The 14,589-nt window shown below is 26.6% G+C and overlaps 1 protein-coding gene across 4 annotated transcripts in view; it reads left to right on the top strand.

Annotated features, from left to right (window-relative positions):
* Positions 1–14,589, top strand: part of LOC107448943 (uncharacterized) — a 122,190-nt gene that overhangs the window by 29,593 nt on the left and 78,008 nt on the right. For all 4 annotated transcript variants that reach the window (XM_016064316.4, XM_016064314.4, XM_071187896.2 and 1 more), the window contains one exon: positions 12,067–12,173. In XM_016064316.4, coding sequence (XP_015919802.1) covers positions 12,150–12,173 — 24 coding nt within the window. In that variant the 5' untranslated portion in view covers positions 12,067–12,149. The remainder of the gene's footprint in view (positions 1–12,066; positions 12,174–14,589) is intronic.

The raw sequence follows: 14,589 nt of genomic DNA, 5'->3' as shown, positions 1-14,589 counted from the left end.
TGATTAAACAAATAATATAAATTTGTTGGAAAGTTTTAAATATACATTCAAATTTTTGTGTTGCTTACAATTAAATTTATATAATTACATACAAATATTTAAAATTAGAATTAAAAATATAAAGCATAGTGTTTGTTTACTAATTTTCAGATTTATAATGATAAAAAAATTGACATGATTCTATGTAGATAGGGTATAGTTAAGTGCAATGATGAGTATTGTAAACGTCGGCTAGTTTTCAAAATGCCGGCTGGCATAAAATACGGAGTCTCAAATCCACTATACGCATGGAAACCACCTTAATTCCCTAATGGTTATCACATCCTTCAAATATTTTCTGGTTATTATGTCCTTTAATTAAATTAAGTCCATTTGCTTTCACTTTAGATATTTTTTATCATAAAAATTCCGACATCATCATAAATTAAGTTTCGTTTTTTTCTTCTTGCAGCTACGTTTTTATTGTCTACGGTTATGTAGAACAATCAACCTTTTTTCTTTTTTACATGTACTATAATTAAAAAGAAGGTACATTTTTGATATTTACACTCAAAGAATGTCATTTGTAACGGTTGATTGCCGTTTCTGAAAATTAGTAAGCCATAAAATTATTGAAACAAGAATACATTATGAATGTCTCATTATGAGAGTATGACAGCATCAGAGAGATATTTTATTATTTACTGAACCAAAAGTACTAGAAATATTCCGTTATATTTTAAGCTTTTTTGAACATGAATATTATTGTTATATATTAAATTCCATATTTCCTGCTATTATTATTTGTTTACTGTTAGACTTTCCATTCTAAAATTATAATAAATAACCGGCAGTGGTCTATCCGTCCAATTAACCGTAAAGTTTACAGTAAAGAACGCGTTTTACCTTTACGGTTTAGAAACCGTTTACAACTAGTATGGTTATGAGCCATGAATACAAAACTATATGGATCTTTAAACATTTACAACCAGCATTTAACTGTACATTGGAACTACGCTTTTCGTTAAGTAATGGTCATTGTGGGGAGTGCAGGACATTGGAAACTCTTCAAGGGTTAAAGGAATAAAATAATTATTGGACTCAACTCTGGGAATCAAGCCCATGTTCTTTCAGTCATAAGATTGACAGAAAATCCCTCTCGGCTATAATATGTACCCTACTGAGAGGAACTAAGTGACTTCATTAGATGGGTCGAGTTGGTGCGATAAAATTCTGATTGCTTAACCGTATTAGGTTAAAGCAGTTAATAAACGGTTTGTCTCACAGTTAACAATTTGAATACTATCTTATATATGGTTATTTCACTTTTTTTTTAATATGGTAAATGACTACTAAATAAATAGTTATTTAACCATTTTCTTCTGAGAAATTTCTAACAGTGTTACAAATGATCGTTTTTGTGAAAAAGATTCTTTGTGTTGTCAGATTTTTAGCTTCAAGAAAGTTGAGGCGATTTAAAAAAATTGTACCGTGCGTAAAGGTAAAAGACCCTAAACACATTATTAAAAAATTTATTTTAAATTAACTATGAATTTATTTTTTTATTTCTACTTAACTATGACATATGCAGCGTGGTGCTCTGTGACCACCGCCCTAATTATGTATTTTTAGAATCTTCATTGAAAATAATATACGCATTAGAGGTCAAAGATAAATATTTAAATTTTAAAGAAATAAATGCGCTATTTGACTTCGATAGTGTTTTTTTTAATTCAATATCCAATTCCTAAATACTTCTGACTTAGAAAAAAATGCCTATATAGAATAAATGTTCAAATATATCAATAACACAGTATTTTTTACATCGATATCGATTAAAACATATAATGTAGTTATTATGCAGGTATTTCAAAATATAAATTTCCTATGTAAAATATTTCAAAAATCAATAATTTTTTAATTGCATGGGAAGGAATTCCTTTTAAGAGCTAAGGACATAGAAGTATAATATTATAGTAAATGGATTACATCAAACTGTCTCTTGCTATTATTTCCAAATAGGTTCTTTACAACTTTCTAAAATTTTAATTAGGTATCAGCAAAATACACAAGCATCTTAAAAAATAGTAGTGTTTATGGGAAACACGCTTTTAAAAAAAAAATTCTGGAATTTTAGATAATGTGGTTTAGCACTACAAGACCACGGGTACTTTAATTAATGGAAAGATGACAAATTAAAATTTTGTCGTCAACTAATTGAATAAATGCATCATTTCTTTGAGCAGTGAGCCAGTGATCTCCCCTTAACTTTTAACCATTTTCTAAAAAGTTGATAAAGGGATGCTTACGTTAATAAAACACCCTGTTAGGAATTTCTCGGAAAAATTGGTTAAATAGCTATTTAATTTTTATTTCACCATATTCAACTAAAACAGTCAAAGATCTGCAAAAAAATGGTATTGAAACTATTAACTGTTGAAAAAAATAATTTATTTAATGCTTTCATCTCATACGGTTAAAAACCAGAATTTTTTCCGCAACAACAATGCCTTTATTCGTTGCAGCAGGGACTTTATTCTTTGCAGCTGGGTACATACTGTAATCTGTCAATTAAATGATCTACTGAACGGGGGTTCAAAATCCTGCGCTGATACCATTCATTTCTTCAACTCATCAAAAATTTCCTGTGTCCAGCACTTCCCAATTGGTGACGATGGGCTAAATGAATATAAAACTCTTATCCAAGCATGCATGACAGCAAAGTTGCTTAGTAAAAATATGTTAAGTGTTTTCAATCTTCCACGATAAATGGCACCGCAAGATAAATTACTTAAACTATATTCCAGGGTACATTTGACAGAACACAACTCCTCCACCACCTAATTATAATGCTCTTTACTAAAGTCTAGCGTAACCCAACTCCAATTAATTTCGTTTTCATGATTTTGAAACCATGCTAGTCGTAAATGGTTACTGTATGATTTTGTATAACCGTATAATTTTTTATTCACCGTTATTTAACAATACCAACTGTGAACCGTTTCAAAACCGTAAAGGTGAAGAAGTTTTCTTAACCGTAAACTTAATGGTTAATCAGATGAACAGACTGCTGGTGGTTTATTTTTTATCATAGTTTTAGAAGGAGAATTCTAATAGTGGAAGTTTCTGCACGCTTTAAAAATAAACGAACAGTTAAAAATTAACATTTAACTAAAAGTTAAGTTAAAATTTAACTAGAAGTTAAAAATTCATGGGGCTTAAGTAGGAGAAAGTTTTTAGCTAGGAATAACTTTGCTGCAGATCAATGATTCATACTTGATGGGTAGAACAGAGTTGTTGTGCAGCAGTACAAATTTTAGATTTAAAAAAGTAGTTTTGATTCACCACAGTTTAAAGAAAAAATCATAACAAAGATTTAATTGATTTTCAAGATTTTATCGAAAAAATATTCAGCAAGTTGTAATTTAATAATTCAAAGAGTAACCGGTTGAGGTAACAAGTAATTTTAACTAATCCTTTAAAATAAATACTGCGAAATCAAGTCCAGAATTTTATTTAAAAAGTTAAGTTTTTTTCTTTTTGATTTAAAAGTAAGTCTTAATTTATTTAAAGAAAGGAACTAATTTTTATAAGGATATATAACCAATATTATTTTTGGCTACAGGGAATAAAGATTATTTATATAAAAAAGGATCTTTCTTATTATCAAAGTTTCCCAATTTAATGATTATTTTTAAAAAAATATCATTATCTCTAGTCCATGATTTTTTTCGTTCGGCTTATTTCAACTTTTTTTTTAAATCTCAAATAAGAAATATCCTTTCCTATTATACTTTTATTATAAATAGAGAGGTTTTCAGTGGACGAAATAAGCGGATTAAATTAATTCATATATCTAATTCACAGAGTGCTATTTTGAAATCTTGAAAGCGGAAGTATGAGTGCTAAAAAAACAATCGGAGAAACAAATAGTTAGAATATCAAATTAATTTAGACAAAAGATTTAATTAAGTTTCAATGAAATGACGTACTGTATTTACTTTGAATCATCAGTTACAATACATATGGGCTTGCAGAATTCGAGTTATTAAAAAGTGATTGCAGTGTAATAAGTGATTTTTATATTGCTTGGTGAGCTTTTCAGTCGCATAAGGATTTTTCGCCAACTAGGTTTGAATATATGGAGAGAATACCAATCACTGTCATTTTTGTTGTTCCCATAGAACCAGAAACACGGTAAATTTTACCATATTCTATTAATTTTAACCATATTATTACCTTAATGTATTATTTAATCAACAGTCACTGAGAAAAATGTATTAAACACGAATATTTTACTTAAATATAAGTTAGATTTATAACCTCATTGTGAATGAGATTTTTTTTTCAAAAACCTTCGGTAAAATTATGTAATTAAAAGTAGGTATTACTTATAATTATTTGCTTAACGTTTGAGGTACAGTTCATAGAAAAAAAAAGATAGCGACCACTTTTAATAGTCTAATAACCGTATTTTTACGCACTAAGACTCAATCGAAGGCCTAACGTTAAATATGCGAATTATTTTGTGCAGACGAAATTTCAAGCTGCTTAAAACGCAAAATGTACTTTCTCAGAATAAACACATTTTTTTCAACTGATTTGCAAAGCCAAAAAGCAGAAAATTATGTGTACTACGTAATGTTAATTTTTGAATTGGTCGAATGGTTCTTGAGAAAGGAAAGCTTTAAAATACGACGTCTTTGAAACGACGAAAAATGCAAAAAGTAAAATTAATACTAAAGGGATCAAACTTTCGACCTTGCTAACTATTGGGATCATATCAATCAATAATCCAAATCCGTCGAAAAGGGATATATTTATTCAGAGGAATACATTTTTGTGTTTTATTACGTAACTTAAAATATTATAAGCACAAATTAATTTGCATATTAGACAAATCAGGCCCTCATACCATTATATCTTGCATAATTAATGGGTTAAATGCATAATCTATTGTTACATTAATTACCAGAGATTAGTTATTAAATTAAGATTAAATTTGTTAGGAATAATTAATCTAACGATAAAAATAAATCTTAAAAGCAAAACACCTGTTTTTGCAAATCAGGCTTAAAATTATTATAAAAATGAGAATAAAGTACGTTCAGTCTCGCCTTTTAGTAACCAAATTATGTGCTTTAATAATTATCAACTTAATGGTATAATATAATTATGTTTGCTCAAGAGAATTCGATAAAAACATTTTTTGTAGATATATATCAAGTCTTTTTGCAAGAAAACTTTTCTAATTGAGAAGACTCATATTTGGAATTTAAAGAAAAGAAACAATCCTGTACATAAAAATTAGAAGTAGTAAGACAGAAAGTTTTTCGGGAAATCCCTTTAGTTTTGCCTCAACATTACTCTACAGTAATAAAAGAACTGCAACCATATATTAATATTTCATTATTTGCATATTGTAAATCAAAATAATGAAATAAATTCTTCATAAAAATAATATGTCTTCAGAGTGTCAAACATTCATTTACGTAAACTGTCAAAGCCCTTGATATTACCATTTATGATGCCATGAAGTGTACAAATCTTTTTCATGTTCAATTTCTTTTTTCTCTCATTTTTTTTCAATTTGGCGTTTTTCTTTTAAGTGGGGGTGATGTTATTAACCCCTTCCTTCTCCCTCCCGTGAAAATGACGGGGTGAGTTTTCGCTCGCTGTTTCTCGCTCGCGTGATATTGACGGCCTGGAGTGTTCAGTAGTAATGCGCCGATAAGAATAAAACTAATTAATTTCTTTTGCCCGGAAAAAATTTATTTCTCATTTTACACACCATATACCAGTACCAGGATATTTTTAAGGTAGTTGTAAATAGTTAGTTTAGCTAAATAGCTAGTTAAATAGTTAGTTTTTTTTTAGATACTAGCACTAATCAAATACGTGTATTTGGCAAAATAGTCACTTTTATGACCGTTTTCTTGAAAATTAACCGATCGTTAAGGGGTTAAAGCGCAATTTACCATTTGTATATATATATATATATATATATATATATATATATATATATATTATATAAAAATAATATATATATATATATATATTATATAAAAATAATATATATATATATATATATATATATATATATTTATATATATATATACGATCTAGTTCTATTTACAATTCTAAATTATTTTGAATAATTTGTTTAATAATGAAATTTTTTAAACAGATCCCAATCATGGAGATCCATTTTTGACAATTTATAAAAAGTGAGCTTTTCAGGAAGTCAAGCTTGCCCAACTATATTTATAAATAGTTTCAAAGTAATTTGGTGAACGATGAAAACTTTAAAAGACGTTACATAATTCGATCAAATATATAACTTGAAAAAGTTTTATGCGAATACATTAGCTGTTGAAGAAAATGAATCTAAAATGGAATTTGAAATCAGGTAGGTATTGGTTGCATTGAATAAAGGGTTAGCTGCTATATTTATAGAGAAAAAAATTAAGAATAAAATATGAATAGAAATTTAAATTAATGAAATTAAAATCTATGAAATATGTAATGCCTATAATTACTTGTCATACATGTTTGCACATAAGTAATAACCTAAAAAAAGATCTTTGAGAGCAAGGAATATGATAAATGAAGAAAACATAAAGAGCATTTCGGAAAAAGAATATACATTCTTACACAAAATAATGACATCTATTCGCAAAATTACTCAAAAGAAAAATAAATTGAAAAGCAAAAACTTATCGAACTAGAATGAAACAGGAAAACAAATAGAAACTTTAGAAGGTCAAATTCCTCTATCAACTCCAATTATAAATAAATATATACTAGAGATAAATTTGGACGAAAAAGAAAATTGGAAAGGTAATGATAAGAAAAAGGTTTAAAAATTATCATGCCTAATATTTAAAATATTTTTTAATAATTCAGGCAATGCGTATTAAGCATTATCAAGTCCACATCTTGAAGTTTCGCATAATCATGGAAAATGCATAGTTTTTGAAATAAAATTGAATTTAAATATTAAAAGGACTTAACGAGTGTAAATTAGGGGGAAGCTGCCATCCTGAGCACTCCAAAAACATGCAAAGTTGGAGTAATGTTTTGACAAGTAAAAAAATATAACTTTCCGTTTGCCAATACTTTGAAAATGTTTCCAAACTTTATTTGTCAAAATAATGACGTCGATGCCCTCCTTTTAGCACTCGAAATGTTTTAAAAACAAAGATTTCAAAAACGAGATCAAAAGCTAACACGCGGCTTAAGATTCATAACTACATACTGTAGAGAAGAAAGAATATATATATATATATATATATATATATATATATATATATATATATATATATATATATATATATATATATATATATATATATATTTGGGAGGAACGGAATTTTTCCATAGATTCTGTGTTGAAGAAAATATTTAAGGGAGACCATCAAAACCTCTCTCACCGACCGGACAAACCTCAGTACCAAATGCAAAAAAGATCAAATAAGAAAACTCGAAAAAATATCAAAATAAAAAAATTTCAACAAAACAAATAAGTAAATTCAAATGTATTCAAAATATTTTTGAGTGGCTCTTATTTAGAAAGCGCTTTATGACGATCTCTGAAAGAGATTGACTACCTCATGTTACAGCCAGAGTGCACCAAAGATGATTCTATCAATGTTTTAGTTTTAGAGTTAAAAGTTAAATTAGAAAATGAAAGTTATTTAAAGAAAGCTAAGCATCTCAAATAAACCTCTCATTTCCTAAAGTAAATTCATTTTTATTAAATAAATTTTATTAAATAAAAAATGCAAATTTATGCAAAAATCGTAATTGCTAATTTATTTAAAATAGTTCTATCATTCACATAATTATATCAGTAGTGGTCATTTTTATTGGCGCTAAATTTCATTCATAGATTTCATAAAGCTATCACAAGTGGCTTTTCTACACCAATAAAATGACACTGGGTAAAATTAAAATCTCTTGCGAAAAATCATATACCTTCGATAACACTTTGAAGTCAATCGAGGTAACTCCTCTATGACATTATATATATATATATATATATATATATATATTGCAAAGGTGTGGACGTAAGGGATCCAAAAGCAAATAATTTTTAGATGATATCTCCCTCTAATATTAAACTATTGCATTTTTATAAATTTTATTTTCAAAACCATCCAGTGGAAATAGTTTTTTATCTTACAAAGAAAGAAAATCCTGAAACTTATGATGTTTCTCAAAATGAAATCTTTTAAGTGCTTTTAGAGTCAACTTAGAACACATAAGTGGCAAGACTTTTTTAGAATTACAGAAATGTTTACGGAACATGATTTCTTTAAAAATATTTTCTTTTTCAGAATTTTTTTTTAAATGCTATTTCGTACTTTCAATAAATACTTGCCTACGTGAAATGAAATTTTTTTATTTATCAATGAAATTGATTAAATTCTTTATTTTATCTTTTGTATAAATAAATCAATTACTAGTATTATTAAATGAAAATATTCATGAAGTTTTCACAGATATAATAAATAAACCGTTATCTTCTCTTCTTCAACTATTATCAATCAACTGCAATATGAAAGTTATTTTAAATTTTTTCCTAAAATATAAAAAATTCATGCATTCCTAAAATGTATACCTAGTATTCCTTATTGAGTCCACTTTTTAGAATCATACTTAAAGATAATGCTAAAAATTATGCACATTAGATGTTTTAAATCATTATTTAAGCTAAAAAAAAAAAAAAAAAAAAAAAAAAAAAAAAAAAAAAAAAAAACATTATTTACGAGGCATTGCTCACAATTTTCTAATGAACTAGTCAAAAACTTTTAAGTCTCAAAAAAGATATCCTTTTTTTTGCATTCCAATATTTATGTTATCTTGTTAATTATTATATAAAAATGTATTATGATTGTTAAGTTTGTATAAAAATAAATAAAGAAGGATTTCTGTGGTAACTACCCTCAAGCGATTTAATCTGGAAACTCTTTTTAAATAATTCCTATCTTGAAAAATGAAACTGTTTGAAAAGAGGCTAAATGCTAGTAGCTAAAAATTTATAAAATGAAATAAGGTTCATTACAATTACATTGGAATATTTTGCATATTTGGTAAAAAAGAAAATTAATTTGTTTATCTAAAAGAGAAAAATGGAAATGGCAACGGGATCAAAATGGAGGAACCAAAACGGCGGGTTTGAAACGGCGAGACAAAAATGGCAAGTTTGAAACGTCCTGTTTCGTGATATATTTCTGCATGCATCACTCATTGATATTTACAGTTTTACATGTATCATTAAAGAAAAAGCCAAAAATAAACAAACAATGATCTGAATCCTATAATTGTAAGAACTATGAATTATAAAACTTTAATAAATAAATAAATAAAAAATAAATTATTTTCAATGAAATTAATATTGAAACAAAGCAAAATTAGGAATAAAAATGCATAATATATTTTTAATTCATCTAAAAGCACACCTTTCTCTTAAAACATGTTTAGATTTGTCAAAATATTCTCTGAATTTTCGTGTTAGAAATTTAGATTATATTTTGTCAATGGAAATTCCATACTTAAAAAAATTTTCTGTTAAATTTAGAAAACGATAAGTAACAATGTGTGGATTTAATGCTCTTCATTGCTTAAAAAATGTAAATAGAAATTATTTTATTTTGAGACGCAGTATTAATCTGAGCTTCAACAAATGATTTTGTAACAAAACTGCAAACTAGTCCCCAATAACTACTTTTTTTGAAATTGAAATCAAATAAATATATTTCATTCCGTTTTTTCGAGTATTTAAAATCTTTTTAATGAAAAAATATTCCTTTTTTTGTCACGAACATCTTTGTCTAGAAAGTATTTAATAGTTTTTTTTATCTATAAAGCTCTAAGCAGTAGACACGATGCAGCTAAATTTGATACTTTAAGCTAATGGCTTAAAGTATGCATACTCATGAAATCCAGTTTAATAAGTTTGAAACTGACAAAATCACGAACCATTTTATCGCAAGTACTGTTTTCCATTAATTTTGAATATTTTTATTTTATATTTAAAATGTACGTATGTAAATGTTAAATGTAAGATCCGAAAAATAGAAAAACAAAATACTCTGAATAGGTTTTGATCTGTGAATGAGTTTTCAATTTTAATTGCTGACTTAAAGCTTATTGTTTAAGTATTTGTAGCTATTAATTAGGATACGAAAATAAACCAAACGCATCAATTGGTCAAAACATATTCCCGCATTTTAATATGATACAATAAACAATATTTCTTCTTAACTCTAAAGGATTGGGCTGGCTTATTTTTAGAAAATTTAAATAAATTTTTATATATGGGATTAAAACACTTCTAGCTTTATTAAGTGAACCTTTTTTTTAATAGTGTTAAAAAATAAAACGTTTCCATTGGCTTAACAGGTAAGAAAAGATTTTAAAAAATAATAAGAAAAAAAGTTGAACTACGCATAATAAGTGATGATTCATTCAAATTATAATTTGGTTCATTCATTACATTTTAATTAATCTAAAATTACCTAGACACAAATAAGCATAGTGTATGCCGTTAGAAAAATCGAGCCCTTCATCGGCTTGTCGTTTTACGTGATCGCTGCTAATAAAAGAGATTATATGAAAGACGAATCGCCCGAAAATGATTTAAATTATTATAATTTTAATGAAATTTCCTTTTTTCAAGTATTTAATAAATTTTATACCTGATTATATTTGACTTTTATAATGATAAAAACTCAATTACGAGTTTTGATTACGCAGTATTTGTTTGTTTATAATGCAATATTTATTATTTTTCCTTTTCGCATTGTGGGAAATAATCATAAAAGGCTTAGAGCTATAGACGGAAGTTTAGAGGTTTTCAACAGAGACATACCACACTAATTACCACACTACCACATTTTTTCCACACTAATTACCGCACAAGAAAGAGCTGATTTTGTATTCATGCCCGGTTCTCGCACTAATCAGAGCAGCTGTATGGTCCACAGTCATAAGCACAATAAAAAAAATGATAAAAAATTGGACTGATGTAACAAGTCCCTCAATTGTTTTTATTTTACTTAAATTTAAATTTCCTATTTTTCCTGTCAATGCGATCTTTTCTTTTAAGTTTGATTTTCCTTAACGTTATTCACTTCTTTTACTTTTGTAAAATGCTGTTAAGTGTCAGCGCTAGTAATTATTTCTACTAAAAATGTTTTTATTAAAGTATGCTAAAATTTATGTCTAATAATTCTTTTTTCTTCTTATTTCTTATATTCATAGATTATTATGGCATTAATTCAATTTTAACTAACATACCTGTCGTAAGATTTGCACACAAAGGTTGGCAGCAAACATTTGCACACATTTGTACTTTAAAAATTATTCCAGAAAAATTTTATATTGTTTAAATTTTACTTGTATTCTATACAATAACACTAAAAAAATGGAGTAAATACTTATACAGTTAAGTCTGTAATCAAGCATTGGAAAAAATACCTGTATTTTTTTATCTTAATTCTTCTTATTAGTTCGGGTTTTAAGTTGCAATTAGAAACAAGTTTAGGAGTGATTAAAAAAGGAGTTTCATTAATTTCCCCCCCATGTTTGTTTTCTTTTCAAAATTAATAATAAAAAAAAAACTAAGTCGTAAAATAATATGCAGGTGCTGTAATAATCAGCAGCGTACTGGAGGGTTTCTGCTACCCTGTTTAAGACTAATATTTTACAGAAGGTAAAATTTTGAAAATAACACCCACCTTCCCACGAAAAAAATAGTCTTAAAAATCAAATTAATTTTAAGTTAATTAATTGTTTAATGAATTAAATTTTTATAATTAATTAATTTTTCATAAATTAATCATATACCAAAAACATTTTAACATTAAATTACTAGGAAAAAAATGACTATAAAAAATTAAAAGCCTGTGTCTTCCAGTAAAATTGGCTTTGCCTAAAATTTTGGATTCTTTATTTTATTAAACTTTTTTTTTAATTTTTTGTTTGGAAAAAATTATTTCTTTTGCTGATAGGAATGGTTATTTTGTTGAAATAATTAGCTATATTGTTGAGCTGCATGTTTTTATTGCTTTATTTTTTTAGGAGTCGTGGTCGATGGTCGCGCGATCAGTCTACATCCAGGATGCTGCTCACTGTGGAGGACGTAAACGAAGCTCTTCTCCACCATGATACCAACGCATCGCAGCAACGTAAGCATTTATTTTATTTTATTTTTATTTTTTCTAACCAATAACGTATGTATTTCTGAAAATTTATTTTTAATGATTTTCAAATTTTATAAAAGAAACTTTAGACCCCGTCGAAACTTACACGAAGAAAAAAATTCTGGTAAAATTACCGTACTGCATGGTAATAACATTTTTTATAAAAAGGAGACATAACTTTGGAAATAAAATCAAAATATATTGCATTTATAAACCATTCATTTGCCAATTTTTCCGTTCATACTATAATTGTTTTTATTATCGCATATTAGAACACTATATTTTACGATTAATTTAACCAAACTCATTATCAAAGCTCTTCGGTTAAAATTACCGAGCTTTTTTGTGTTTTCATAGAGCCAGAAACATGGTAAACTTAACCATATTCTGATAGTTTTGACCATGTTTTTTTTTTGTCAGTCTAGTACAAGTATGTTATAAAATGATCGATATTATGTAGGTTTTGTTTCAAAATCTGCTTAGACAATTTTTTCATTGCTTTAAATATGTATATATTTTTCATCTCACTAGTTTTAAGAGTTGCATATTATTATTTAAAATGAAAAAAAAGTAAACAAACAATAAATTCCAGTCAAATAACTAGTGAGGAAGGTGGTAAGAGATAAATTAAAATCCATTAGATTGCCTGATGAAGCTTGGGAGTATTATTAATTTTTGCCTTTTAACTTCTCTTTGTTTCCACCGGCAATTTAACACGTTTTGATGTTTCTAGTCCTGCGTTTCTTAACAGTCATTCATTAAACTATGAAAATTGCTTCGATTTTATTTCGCTTAAATAATACTAAGAAAGAGATAATGTTTGAAGTTTTTAGGTCTAATTTTGGATAAGAATTTCAAAAATAAAAATTCGGGTCATAAAAGAATATACTCTATAATGAGTCAAAAATAGTTCACCCTAAAGAAATGATGCTTTGATGACCGAATTTTCCCGTAGTAACAGGGCTGAAAGCTTTAATATATGAAGGCGGCAAAGAAGTAAAAACTAGTGAGAAAATTATTTCTTTTTTAGCTTGTTTTTAATTTCAACGATAGCCAAAAATTTTTGTTTTGAAGTTATAACAGTTATTGAAAGTTGGGGCCCTTAATGTTAATTTCCCTTTTCCCATTTTTTTCAATATTTATCAAAGAAATTTTTAGAACAATTATAAAATTTGATTATCCAAAAATAACTCTACTTAAAAAATAATTTTTGTCAATATTTAATTCCTTTGTTATTTTATTCAAAAGCATCGAAAAATTTTAAAATATAAGCCAAATTTTTACATCAGTCAAAAATATGTATTTTTAAAGGACAAAATACGAAACTTTGAATGAAATCAGTCAAATAGTAATTGATAAGCTAAAATTTTAATGCACGATATTTTTTTAATCTTGTGCCTGAAATATTTGACTGCTTTAGTTCAGAGTTTGTAAGTTGTCACTTAAAAAAAATAATTTAAAATTATTTGTAAAAGCTTGTGCACCTATTCAAAACATTTTCAAGCATTAATAAGTTAAATGCTAAGAAGTAAATAATTGTTAAAGATGATATATTGAGCATTTTTTAGTCTTTTGATAAATGGAACTTATTTTTGGGTGAGAAAAGTTATCGATTCGCTAAAAAATTTCCCAAGATACGACTATAATCATCAAAAGTGAAATTAAGAATACGGGAAGAAAACTTTCAACCTTCTTGACTGAGCAATTGGGCTATATTTTAAAAGACAAAAATTCAAATCCGTCGACAAAAATATATGTCTATTTTAGAGAAAATAGGTTATAGTGTCTTAATTCGTAACTCAATTAATAGTTAGCACTAATTAATTAGCATATTACAGGTCAACCCGTTGAATAATTAAGATTGGCACCAATCAATAGTATAAACGCTATTCATGAAGATATTTTTTATCTATTTAATTGTTTTTTTTTGTTTATGTTTTAGTTACATATTTATTATTTATTTATTTATTATATATTTATTATTTATTTATTTATTATATATTTATTATTTATTTATTTACTACATATTTATTATATATTTATTATTCATTTATTTATTATATATTTATTATTATTTATTTATTATTTAATTACTTCACTTAACATCAGATTTCCTTGCAAAATTTAACCATATGAACCTAGTTTTAATTTAAACCATCTCATTTCAACTACTTTTTTTAATCATTTAATTAAGAAGTACAAAACTGATTTTTTCTAGGGTAAAAACCTTACGTTGTACCAAAATTTATTTGGAATATAAATATTCATATTTCTATCTTCAGTCAACGTGCAGAGCATTTTTAAAACTAAAGTAGTACATAAAGGAATAAAATATCCACTTGGCATAAACAAATATGTACTACCACTTTTTTCCAGTTGATTCTCTTCATGTATAGGCCAC

This window comes from Parasteatoda tepidariorum, chromosome 11 (assembly GCF_982258835.1).
Source record: "Parasteatoda tepidariorum strain Cologne lab strain chromosome 11, Ptep-v5.0, whole genome shotgun sequence".
NCBI lineage: Eukaryota > Metazoa > Arthropoda > Arachnida > Araneae > Theridiidae > Parasteatoda > Parasteatoda tepidariorum.
Note: the sequence above shows the minus strand (reverse complement) of the source record. Positions and strands in the feature narration are given on the sequence as shown.